The 13,436-nt window shown below is 37.9% G+C and overlaps 1 protein-coding gene across 1 annotated transcript; it reads right to left on the bottom strand.

The window, feature by feature from the left end:
* Positions 1 to 1,489: 1,489 nt before the first annotated feature.
* On the bottom strand, positions 1,490 to 10,369 carry LOC117662237 (vomeronasal type-2 receptor 26-like). Its single transcript, XM_060690997.2, has 7 exons — positions 10,313 to 10,369; positions 9,615 to 9,784; positions 7,709 to 8,000; positions 6,160 to 7,017; positions 4,770 to 4,997; positions 3,200 to 3,326; positions 1,490 to 2,850 (listed from the first exon to the last, which is right to left on the bottom strand). The coding sequence occupies exons 1-7, from the start codon at positions 10,367 to 10,369 to the stop codon at positions 1,928 to 1,930; spliced, it is 2,655 nt and encodes an 884-aa protein (XP_060546980.2). The 3' UTR covers positions 1,490 to 1,927.
* Positions 10,370 to 13,436: the final 3,067 nt, after the last annotated feature.

Below are 13,436 nucleotides of genomic sequence, written 5' to 3'. Positions count from 1 at the left end.
ATGACTATCATTAAGTGTTGTATCTTATGATTCTTGATGAACATATCTTTTCTTTTATATACACTGAGAGCCTATGCACCAAAGACAAATTTCTTGTGTGTCCAATCACACTTGGCCAATAAAATTTCTATTCTATTCTATTCTATTCTATTCTATTCTATTCTATTCTATTCTATTCTATTCTATTCTATTCTATTCGAAAAACCACTCTATTGATGAAGCACTTTTGGGTGTGCTTCATGTTAGCTTGGTGCACCTGGAGGAGAAGAATACTCATGTGCGAATGCTGTTTGTTGATTTTGGTTCGGCACTCAACACAATCATTCCTCAGCATTTGCTGAACAAACTGGGCCTATTAGGTTTTAATACTCCTTTATCTAACTAGATACTTGATTTCCTTATTGATAGCCCCCAGTTTGTGCGAGTTGGAAGAGAAGTTGCCAACTCCATCTGCAGAGTACAGATTCCCCCCAGCGCTGTGTCTTGAGTCCATTACTGTTCACCTTGATGACCCACGACTGCTGTGCCATATCTAATACGAATCATATTGTGAAGTCTGCGGATGGCACGGCAGTGTTGAGACTTATCCAGGAGAACAATGAAGATGCTTATAGGGAAGAGGTGAAGATTCTGGTGGTTTGGTGCAATAAAAGAAACCTGGTTCTAAATGTTAATAAAACAAAGGAGATCATTGCAGATTTTAGGAAGCATATCATACTCCACTCAGAATCAATGATGCAGCTTTAGAGGTAATCAACTGTGTTAAGTATCTGTGGGTGCAGACAACTAAGAATGTGGATTAGTCTCTCCACACATCATTCTTAGTGTAGCATGCAAATCAGTGTCTGTATTTCCTGTGTCGGATGAGGAGAGCACATTTTTCTCCTTCCGTCCTGGCCATTTTTTACAAAGGCACGATTGAGATCATTTTAACAAACTGCATCACTCTTCGATTTGGTGGGTAGCAGCGCCTCAGATAGAAAGTCCATACAGAGAGTGGTAAGGACAAACAAAAACTCGCTTCCCGTTATTCAGGATGCTCCTTATAAGCTCTATGTGCTTAGAGCTCAAAGTGTTGTTAAAGACCCACACACACACACAGTTCATGATCTGTTTCTGTTGCTCCCCTCCGGAAGGAGTTTTTGAAGTATTTTTACCAGGACTACCTGATTCTGTAACAGCTTTGTTCCCTATGCCATCCGTCTGGTAACCATGCAAGATTCACTTTTCTCGCCAAGTACATTTATGCATCCAAACGAAACTGTGTTGTTTCTCTGTGTCATATAATACATGGGGTATGTGGGTATTTATTTATTTATTTGTCATATTTATGAAGTGTATATTGGAGGTGATGACCATTTGAGTGCTGTATGCAATGAAATTTCACTTTAATATATGCCGATTAGTGTAATTTAAAGGGACAATAAAGATATTCTAAGCTAAATCTAAATATAAATGAGATAAAATCTTACTTAATAAACACAATCAGTTCTGGAAAGCACAAGTATTTTATTTCTGAATGTAGTTTCCAGTTTATTTGTCAAAGACAAAGAAATCTTCATCTAGAAAACGTTGTGCACATTTTTTCTCCTTGATATTGTGTATATGTGAAGTTTCTTACATTAAGAGCCCTGGTGGCATAGTAAAAGTAAATTTGCCTGCAAACTCTGCCCAGAGCCTGGACTTTGATCATGAAGGTGCTCAAGATTGACTCAGTCTTTCATCCATCTGAGGATGGAAGAATAGACCCAGATTGTTGGGCACAGTATGCAAACAATGCTTACATTGTAAACCACCCAGAGAATGTTATAAAGCACTATGGGGCAATAAATGTGATTGCTATTAAAAAAATGAAGAAGACAATTATTTCTGAATAAAATTCAGAATTCAGAAATTTTCATCCAAATCATATAAATTCAGGTATCATTCATGCTGCCCTTGATATCACATCTGTCTTTTTCCTAACTAGCTGCTCTCTGGTATTCAGCTCTGGTCTCAGTAGGATGATGTAGCACTTGGGCAGGAAAATGCAGCCTAATAAGCCACCACTTGAGGCCAAGATAGAAAAGACTTCCACAGCCACCATGGATTTCCCCTTGGTGCTCAAGTAGGTGGGCACAAAAGACACCCAAACACTGCAGAAGACCAGCATGCTGAAGGTGATGAGTTTGGCTTCATTGAAAGTGTCGGGCAACTTCCGGGCAAAGAAGGCCACCGTGAAGCTGATGAGGGCCAGAAGCCACATGTAGCCCAGCACAACATAAAACATGATCTCCGAGCCTTCGTTGCATTGCACTAAGATCTCATCCACCTGGGAATGCATGTCCAAGTCTGGAAAAGGAGGAGAAATGGTCAACCACACAGCACAGATGCTTGTTTGAATAAGGGAGCACAAAACAATGACTGAGACGGACAGCCTTTTCCCCACCCACAACCTCATTCGGTTCCCTGGCTTTGTGGCCATGAAGGCCAGAACCACCGTGATGGTTTTGGCTAACACACAAGACACCGCAATGGAGAAGACCACTCCAAAAACTGCTTGTCGGAGGAGACATGTGACTGTCCCTGGACATCCGAGGAAGAGGAAGGAGCAAAGAAAACACAGCAGGAGCGAGACGAGCAGGGTGCAGGTGATATCCCAATTGTTGGCTTTGACGATGGGAGTGTTCTGGTGGAAGATGAATGTCCCCATCACCACAACTGTGATGACAGCAAAAGAAACAGCAAAGCCAGTCAGGACTTCTCCCAGGACTTCTTTGTAGGATAAGTAGGTGATAATTTTGGGAATACATTGATGGTGTTTCTCATTTGGATATTGTTTTTCTGGACACCTCTCACATTGCTTGGAATCTAAAAACCATAAATAAAATATCTAAAAATTCTACACATTGAATCGGATTAAGTTTTTAGCAATTATGCCTCCTGATTATGCCTGTTTTTGGAGAGAATAAAGCTATTAAAATGTTTGCTTTAAAAAAATCCTTTTAAAGTTTATTTTTTTATTCAATAGACTACATTTCCTGAACAAGAGATTACACAGTTAAATAAGGAAAAGTTTTTTACTTAAAAAAAGAAGAAAGAGAACAAGGCTAGTGAGAGATCCCAATCAATCTATGCTTTTCTTTAAAATTATATTCAAGAACCCAACTTGGTTAGAGCATAATGTATTTTTAAGGAAATATCCATATTGTTTTCTTACCAATCATGGTGGAAATGCTTCCCTCTGAACACTCAACACAGTCATAGCAGCAAACCTGTTTTCCCTCCTTAATCAATTTCCGGTACCCAGGATGGCAGCTTTCTACACAGGTGGCAGCAGGTGGAGTCTAATGGGAATGGCCAGAGTAAGGAATTAAAGTGGATTATAATCAAGCTTTGAATCAATCATTCTCTTTAAAAAAAATCCAAAACCACCCAGCTTCTTATAATTTTTAATAATGCAAAATTTGGAATTCCCAGGACTGATTGCTAGGATCAATCAGAGGAGAAGTTGACATCTGAAACATCTTTGAATTGCTATTGAAAATTTGAGTACAAATCAGTTCATGACCCTTATAGAGTACGTAAAGGAACTTGAGATTTTCTAAAGGGGATGATAAAAGTGTATGTTTCTAATAATCTTAATGAGCTATTTTAAATGTGAATGGTAATAAGAAAATCCAAAATAAGTTTGTAATGTATGGGAAATAGTGTTAAAACTGTTGAGCTGACAGCAAAAATATTCTAGTCTAGTATTTGCTATCCTTTTCCAATTATCCCTATGTTACCACTCAAGAATGGCATTCCGATTTTCCATTTACAGGATGGGTGATGCAAAACAAGCAGATTGCCCAGCTTCAGTGGCCACGCTTTTTCTGCACATACTCAGTTATTGAAAAACCATCTGACAATTAGGAGAATGTTGCAAATGTGGTGAACACAGGATTTGAGTGATGGCCAACTTTGGAATATGTCCACAGTCCATCTGTAGTATTCTGTTATGAACAACAAAATTGGATAGCACAATAGTTCAATCTTGCCCGTATTTCAAAATACACAAGCACCAGTGCCTGCTGAAATGTTATTCAGTTTTCTGGGAAAAAGAAGAGAAAAACCAACTGAATCTCTAAATGGCCAGAAGCTGTCTCCAGATTTTCAATTGGGTATAGGAAGCAGAATGTGATAGTGGCAAGAGAAATATTTCCTGTAAAACTCCAGGGAAATGGGATGTTTATATTAGCCTGAAGTGGAAAATAGGTATGATGACCTTTTTCATGCTTTGTGTCTCAACTGATTCAAACATTGACTAAGAAGTGACATAACTTCTTAGTGGGAAATTGCCTGCCTATCTATCTATCTATCTATCTATCTATCTATCTATCTATCTATCTATCTATCATCTATCTTTCATCTATCTATATCTATCACCTAACTCTATATAAAATCTTTCCTTTTCTTGTTTGTTTTATTGTAATTGTAATTTTAAATATTTTTAAAAAGAAGAAAGGTAAATCTTTCCTTCAGTGTTACCTTTCAAAATGTGAATCTTCCACCTCACTAAGTTCTTAACAAGCCACTGAACCCAGAGTTTCTATAACCCCAATGAGCTCTTTCCCTACAAATCTGAAAATGTAATGTAGAATCGAGAACTTATTTTTCTAGGATACAAAAGTGTTCTAACATCATTAAGAAGATATCAAATGACCTTGGAAGCACTCTGAGATTACTGGTTTAAAAATTCCAGAAATTGAGAAAATATCCCCATGTTTCAGTTCGTTTGTTTAACTCACCTGCTTACTTTTGGGATTCCATACAATGGTAGTTGCATTTATGGTGAGATCTTCCTTTTGAGAACTCTGAGGTTCAACGCGTCCAACTTGGACCTTCTGAAAGGATCGATTGGGGAAAGTAATCAAGTTGATGATATTGTATGCTGCTGCCAGGTTTCCATTCTCATTGAAAACTATTTCTTCCCCAGCACTATTGTTGAAATGGAGGTTTTTCAGAAATAAACGAAGCTGAAAGATAAGAGAGAGAAACTGGTGCCAATAGCAGGCAATAGAACATATAGTTCCATGCTGGATTTGTCAAACAATGCTCAATGAAAAGGAACGAACAGCCAAACCTATTAAAAACAGAATCGTGAAAAATAGATCAGGAATACAATTTAAAATAAATAAGAAAATGGTAAGTCCACCCTAGATGAGTTCAAATCATCAGGACTAGATGGATTACATCCGAAGGTTCTGAAGGAACTGGCAGACATGATCTCAGAACCAATGAACTATATCTTTCAAAAATGCTGGAGTAGAGGAGAACTACCAGAGGACTGGAAAATAGCTGATGTAATTCCCATCTTCAAAAAAGGGAAAAAATATTAATTCAGGAAATAGGAGACCTATCAGCCTGACCTCAGCCTTCCCCTGGGGAGATTCTAGAAAAGATGATTATCTTTTGGAATGAATCTGTGAACACCTAGAGGTAAAAAAGTCATAACCAAAAGCCAACCTGGGTTTGTCAAAAAAAGACCATGCCAGACAAACCTTATTGCATTCTTCGACAAATTAACAAAAATTGTGGGCCAGAAAAAGAGAAAAGAAAAAATTAGGTAAAACACCAACTATATGGCACATCTTGCCAAAAAAAGCAGTAGATGAGGAGAGTAGCCTCACATTGCAGTGAACATGGACACACATAACAACCCAAAGCAGGTATTTCAGTAGAGAGAAATTTCCTGAAGATGGGCTCCAGCATGAATCTGAAAGCTCAGATGAGTAAATCTCTGGTCCCATTGACCTACCCAAATTTGATCTCACATCATTATCCTGGGACATGTATTTTTGCCTTCATTCGTAAAAGTTTATGGTGGCGCAGTGGTTAGAGTGCAATACTGCAGGCTACTTCTGTTGCCTGCCGAGTGCCTGCAATTTGGCAGTTCAAATCTCACCAGGGTGAAGGTTGACTCAGCCTTCCATCCTTCTGAGGTTGGTAAAATGAGGACCCAAATTGTTGGGGGCAATATGTTGACTCTCTAAACTGCTTAGAGATGGCTGTAAAGCACTGTAAAGCAGTATATAAATCTAAGTAATTATTGGTATTGCGATACTTTGTGAATTTTATAAAAATTGAAATTACTATATTATTATGGCTATGTTCCCATTGAAAGGCAACATTACTAACCTGCCAAGGTTGGACTTTCAGCAAATTCCACTTCTCTCCATTGCTTGTTATCTTCTGCCTGGCTCTGGATGAATACATAGCATGGAGACCATGTGCTACAGCATAGACAGCATTGTAAATACTGTAGCTCTGGCCAGACATCTCCATTTCAAAGGCAGTTCCAGGGAGACTCCGCACATCCTCTTTCCCAGTGCATTTTACTTTAGTTACTGTTTGTATACTGTTTATTGGAAACGAGCAGATAAATGCGGCACTCCAGAAGAAAGGTAGGAAATGTACTTTAGAGTGATATGGATTTAGCTTCTCAAGGAACTCTTGAAAGCCTGGTACCCTATTTTTGTGTAGGGCAAATGACAAGCTGCCATTGAAGGATAATGGGGTGAAGTTCTGTGACTCAAAGACAGAAGTGACATCCCAGAGAGCACTTATGACCCAAACCCTCTCTATTGGGAGCCTGTGACCAATTTCATAGCATTCAAGAATTATTCTTATACCTTCCATAGATTGCATGTCCCCATAAACCAGTATTACATTGGTTTTACTATACCATAGTGAATGTGCTATCTTATTTAGATTATTATGCTTCCTTAAGGCAATGGGGTTGTAAGTGGTCACTCTTGGAACAAATAGAACTAAAGAAATGCAAATATCACTCTGAATGAATTCTGGTCTCAAAATTCTGAGAAATCTCTCTCCAGTGGTGTCTTCTGGAATGAGCAGGTCAATCCAATTCCATCCAAAATATGTCAAGAGCTGAATAATCCCAACATACTGGAGCTTTTCATTTGGAGTCATCCAGAAGAAAGAAGGAAACTGCTGTTTATCACTCAATGCCAGGTCAAAAGTGCCATAACTGAGCTGAAGAGTGGGAATAATAATGGTGTGCTTTAGTACGTGTTACTCTCTTGAGTAACAAGAGAGGAGGCTTATTCATTAAGGATTGGACAGTATTAATTACCCGTAGTGACACTCAAATAACTTTCATGTAGCATTTTATATTATAAGGATATCTATTACTTTACTGATTAATATACTTAAAATTGTTGTGACATAAACAAAAAGAGAGAAAGTAAAATAATATCACGCATACCCAGAAGATTGAGAATCAACATCAGACCCTGCTACAATATGTATTAAGAATGACTAAGGGTGCCAGAAGAGTGAGAACCAGAAGTTTTTTTTATCACTTCAGGTGTCTCTTAACACCTGAAGTGATAAAAGAGGAAGAGGAAGAAGAGCTTGAAGATGAGGTGGAAGTGGAGTAGTAGTAGTAGAAGAAAAAGAATCAAGATGGAAGGAATGACAGCTACACCATTTCTTACATACTAAATGTAATGTTTGTGCTTATTTAGATTTACTGCTGTTGCAATAGTAATCGATGCATTGCATTTCTCTGGCAAAATAAATGAATAAAAATTACCAAAATGAGTTCCCCAATTCTTTTACCTGTTTTTGAAGGCTACCACCCACTTTTTGTCCATAGATAGTTTTTTTTTAAACTACCACCCTTTCCTTCTTCTTGTGCATTTATGTGAGCCCAGATACCTACTTGTGGAATCTTGTAGGCATTTAAGATGTTGGCCACCTGAATTGTGTTCTGGGAAGGGAGATCACCGATGACAGCCATGATGTTTTGCTCCTTTCCCTTCCTGTAATTGAGCTGACAGCGGTCTTCCACAAAGAAGAGAGTGAAAAGGCTCTCAGAGGCTTTCATTGCCTGAAAACCATTCTCATATATCTTGGAGACCAAGGTGATGTTGGGTAACAAGTTCTCATTCCTGTTGATCTCCTGAATGGCAAAACTGAAGGCTAGGACATGCTGGAAGCTTTTAGGCAATGGCCTGCAAGAAGAGTTTCATTTAGTTCTACAATATTAGAATGTGACAAGGATTAGATTTAGACAGGTAGTTTTCATAATGTTTTTCTCTGCAGCTAAAATGGTGTATCTGTCTGCTTGAATGAGTAAAGGTAGTCCTCAGCTTACAACAGTTCACGTATTGACCATTGGAAGTTACTATGGCACTGAAAATAGTGACTTCTGACCATTTCCCACACTTAGAACCATTACAGTATCCCCATGGTCACGTGATTTATATTGGATGCTTGACAACTGATTCACATTTACGGCAGTTCCAGTGTCCAGGGATCATGTGATCACATTTTGTGACCCCCTGATAAGCAAAGTCAATGGAGAAACCAGATTCACTTCACAAAATTTACTAATTTAAGAACTGCAGTGATTCACTTAATAAATGTCGCATGAAAAGTACTTTGATTCTTAAAATTCAGTAGTTAAGATATTCCAGAAGTGAGGAAGGCATGGAATGAGGAGCTGAAATGGAATGTTTGAATCACACTTAAGGATCCTGTGGGCATTTGTGCATCACATTTTGAGAAGTTTAAAACAGGGTTTTAACGCAATTGCAAGGATTGTTTCATGTATGTAGGGTAGCAATACAATTGAAGGATTTTGCCAATAGTTAATGACAATCCAGATACTTAAGACATAACATTTTATCACATTCATATATTTAAATATACCCCATCTTTGTGTGCCTTCAAGTACCAAGGAGGCTTACTGCATGATAAGTAGAAAACTCAAGCAACCACAATCTTTATAAAATAAAAGTCTTTGTATCTAGAAGTGTTTGCAAATCAGGAAAAAGTGATAAAATCCTAACAGTGTCATTATGTAGTATGAGAATCATAGATATGTATTTAAAACCTTTATTAAAATATTCATGCTAAATAGTTTTGATATGGTTTCTTTTTCATTTTGTATACTAAATAAACAAAATAGAGGAACAGTGTCATTAAAATCAAACCTGGGAGTTTTTCCTACGAGCAGATTAATTGATATATAACAACAGCAACATGAAAAACCATGTCTACAAGGCTACATTCCAGCACCTGAAACATCATTAACCAAGACAGATGAATAAATAAAAATCACGCCTAAACCAGTTTTAATTCTCATCTAAAGTGGAAAAATTTTAATCCTGCTCCCACAGAGAGGGACTCCTCAGGGCACTTTCGGCCAAGTTATGTCGGCTGGCGATACCCAGGAGCAGAGCCTTCTCTGTCGGAGCTCCTGCCCTTTGGAATGAATTGCCCCCGGATATTCGTAACATCTCTGACCTCTGGGTCTTTCGCTGTGCCCTCAAGACCCTACGGTTCCGACAGGCAGGGCTGTCTAACTGAATGATTTTAAATTGGGTTTTAATATTGGGTTTTTAAAATTTGGCCAAAACTATTTAATGATTTTAATTAATTTTAACTATGATATTGTATATTTATGTTTTTAATCTTGGCTGTATACCGCCCCGGGAGAAGGGCGGTATATAAATAAAATTATTATTATTATTATTATTATTATTATTATTATTATTATTATTATTATTATTATTATTAATCAGAATATCTTGGAAGACAGTTTCTTTCAAAGGAGTACTTGCCTTCCTTTCAAAGATTCTTCTGGATGTTCCATAAAGTGGAGGAAAGGCAAATTAGGATATAAAGTCGACACAAATTCTCCAATGACGATATCACTGGAGAGGGCAGGGAGATTAAGCTGCAAATGTTGTTTGTTACGACCCATGGAGTTAAAGATCTTGTTGAAAGAAGCCTGGAGGAGAAGGAGAGAGAGCAGAAATCCATGAGAAAGTGTGTGAGTCTCTTTGAATGCCAAAGTAATTTGGCTCCAATCAGAGCAGTGCAACCACATCTTCATCACAACACTTTGCCTGGAACAATGAAAGAACCTCTACTGGTTTTATGCACAACTAAAGTTGTAAATTACAATCATTATCATCTGAGTGATTCATAAGGCCACTTACTCATGAAGCTGTTGCTCATGGTAAACTTAAACTGCTAAGTCTCCCTAGGTTCTGTGCTCGCCCAAAAACCAAGTTTAATTCATTAATTCTGATAATCATTAGGTAGGGAATTCTCTTTCCCAAAGCTATTATCAAGTATTTTTCCAGTTGAAGAAATTATATGACCGAAACCCATCTCTTGGCAGCTCCTCATCAGGGAAGAAAGAAATGGGATCATAACAGATTTGGGGAATCAAGTCTGGCTTTCTCAACTGAAGGAAAGCAATGCTGATTAAAAGAGCAAGAGATGGATTAGTAGATAAATTATCCCTTCTCACCTCACAATCTCCTAATTCAGTTAAATGCAAATCTCTTCTTTGCTCACTTGCTGACATGGTTTAAGAATGCTGTCATTGTATCAGTGCCCCCACACTCCCAAAACTATAATCACATGCCTTAATGATTACTGTCCAGTTGCACTCACTTCTATTATGATGAGATTGGTAAAGGACTATATGGTTTCATGCTTTCCCCCTACATTTGATTCATTATAGCTTGCCAATCAGAAGAACCAGTCTATAGATGATGCATTTTCATGTGTCCTTCATTTTCGCTTGGTGGACTTGGAAGAGAAGAAAACACATGTCCAAATGCTGTTTGTTGATTTTAGTTCAGCGCTCAACACAATCATTCCTCAACAAACTGGGCCTATTAGGTTTTAATACTCCTTTATCTAGATACTTGATTTCCTTATTTCTACGAGTTGGAAGGAAAGTTTCCAACTTCATCTGCTTGAGTACACATTACCTACAGGGTTGTGTCTTGAGTCCATTACTGTTCACCTTGATTACCTACAACTGCTGTGCCATATCTATACCATTCATATCACCCATTTCCTCCCATTTATGGTAGCATGACTGTAACTTCGTTGCTTATATCCTTATAATTTATATTGATATTAGTCAATAGTTTCCTGATTGCTTATTTGTATCTTATGACTATCATTAAGTACTGTACCTTATGATTCTTGAAGAGTGTATCTTGTCTTTTTATGTACACTGAGAGCATATGCACCAAAGACAAATTCCTTGTGTGTCCAATCACACTTGGCCAATAAAGAATTCTATCTATCTATCTATCTATCTATCTATCTATCTATCTATCTATCTATCTATCTATCTATCATCTATCTATCTAATACGAATCAAAGATGAAGTATGCGGATGACACGGCAGTGGTGGGTCTTATCCGAATGACAATAAATATGCTTATAGGGAAGAGGTGAAGGCTTTGGTGGTTTGGTGCAATGAAAGAAACCTGGTTCTAAATGTTAATAAAACAAAGGAGATCATTGCAGATTTTAGAAAGTATATCATACTCCACTCAGAATCAAGGATGCAGCTGTAGAGGTGATCAACAGTATTAAGTATCTGGGGGTGCAGACAACCAATGATGCGATTCAAGTAATTTAACAACTGGTTCTCCCTAATGACTAGCTGGGTAGGCATGGTGGTGGGGCGGGGGTGTCCATGTGACTGAGTGGGTGTGGCCAACTCAATGTCACTCATGGCAGGTTTTTAAAAAGATTTTTGTAGCAGGAAACGGTGGGTGGCTATTTTTAAGAAATTCTTTGCAAATAATTTTAATTCCTGTTTCTATCTTTGTATCTATTCAATGGATAGTTAGGACTGAATGGATAGTTAGGACTGAAGAACAAATTGCAATCAGCCTTCCTTCCTTTGAGGACCATTATACAGCATGAGCCTGAAAGAAGGCTGAGAAAATATCTACAGACCCCTCACATCCTGGACATAAACTGTTTTAACTTCTCTCAAGATGCTGTTATAGAACATTGCATGCCAAAATAACTAGACACAAAGACAGCATCCCCCCCCCTCTCCAAAGTCATCACTCTGCTAAACACAGCACTTCCACAGCACAATTTTAGGCTTAAGGATATCTAAACATGTAGTAAGACTGTATAACTATCACTTCTCATCTTTCTTGTTACCTACTCCTATTGGTATCTTATGACTATCACCTTGTTGGTTGTATCTTATGATTTATGGTTTATCACTTTGTTGCTTGTATGTATACTGAGAGCTTATGAACCAGAGACAAATTTCTTGTGTATCCAATCACACTTGGTCAATAAAGAATATTTTCATGAATGAAGGCGAATGTACATGTCCCAGAATAATGTTACAGGATTCAATTTGGGTCAGTCACTGGGACCAGATGTTTAGTCTTCTGAGCATTTGGACTCATTCTGGAGCCCATCCTCAAGGTACTTCTCTCTAGCAGTGAGCGCACTTTGGGCTATTCTGTGTGTGGTATCCTGCAAAGAATATTCTATTCTGTTCTATATTCTGTTCTGTTCTATGTTTTGTTCTGTTCTATGTTCTGTTCTACTCTACTCTACTCTACTCTACTCTACTCTACTCTACTCTACTCTACTCTATTCTATTCTATTGAAATGCAATTATGCAAATGAAACTTAATATGAAAATGTCTTTCATGAAAGGGTAAGTTTTAAAGATTCCTATCTATCAATATCTAAAGAATATGCTATATATAGTATATAACCTTCAGTATGCTTGTGTTTTGCAGCATTTGGGTGTCCTTCATCCCAGCCTATCTGAGCACCAGACGGAAATTCATGGTTGATGTGGAGATCTTCTCCATTTGGGCTCTTCTGCAGGTCTGCAGGTCTTCTGAGCTCCATTTGTCTTCCCAAGTGCGAGGAACAACATAATTGAATATTCCCTTGCTCAGTAATGGAAATTTTGGTCTCAATTGTGCTTTTATGTTTTTACAAGTAATTTGAAAGGGCTTTGAATGCCGTATCAAATGTGCTGTATCTATGTTAGCTCTTTATGTTACTGTGATTTCTCTGTTACACTGCATTCTCTATGTTAGCTACATATTTTCTTTTTATTCCAAAATTATCTTTTTTGATGTATTTCAGATGCAGATCAATGTGAGAAGTGCCCAGAAGATCATTATTCAAATAGGGAAAGAGATCAGTGCTTCCCCAAAACTTTTAGTTACTTATCATTTAATGAACCTTTAGGAATCATTCTGACTTTCCTGATTCTTTTCTTTTCATCAACCCTCATTTTGGTGGCATTGAATTTCTTTCTTCACTGGGATACCCCTATTGTCAAAGCCAACAACAGGAACATCACATGTGTCCTTCTTTCTTCTCTCCTCCTTTGCTTTCTCTGTTCGTTTTTGTTCATTGGTTGGCCGGGGAAAGTGATTTGCCTTTTAGTACCATTTTCTCCATCTCAGTTTCCTGTGTCTTGGCCAAAACCATCACAGTAGTACTAGCCTTTCTGGCCACCAAGCCAGGAAACACAACGAGGAAGTGGCTAGGGAAATGACTGGCAGGATCAACCATTGTCATTGTCTCCTTCATTCAAATTGTAATCTGTATTGTATGGTTGGTCATATCTCCTC

Source organism: Pantherophis guttatus, chromosome 4 (assembly GCF_059756535.1).
Source record: "Pantherophis guttatus breed Tessera chromosome 4, ASM5975653v1, whole genome shotgun sequence".
NCBI classification, from domain to species: Eukaryota; Metazoa; Chordata; class Lepidosauria; order Squamata; family Colubridae; genus Pantherophis; species Pantherophis guttatus.
This window is presented reverse-complemented; position numbering and strand designations above follow the sequence as displayed.

Excerpts from the sequence above, each read along its gene's own strand:
- LOC117662237 (XM_060690997.2), bottom strand. The coding sequence starts at position 10,369 with ATGTCAGCAAGTGAGCAAAGAAGAGATTTGCATTTAACTGAATTAGGA. Across the intron at positions 9,785-10,312 it reads CTGAATTAGGAGATTGTGAG|GCTTCTTTCAACAAGATCTT; the intron begins GTGAGAAGGGAT and ends CTTCTCCTCCAG. Across the intron at positions 4,998-6,159 it reads TGAAAGTCCAACCTTGGCAG|CTTCGTTTATTTCTGAAAAA; the intron begins GTTAGTAATGTT and ends CTTATCTTTCAG.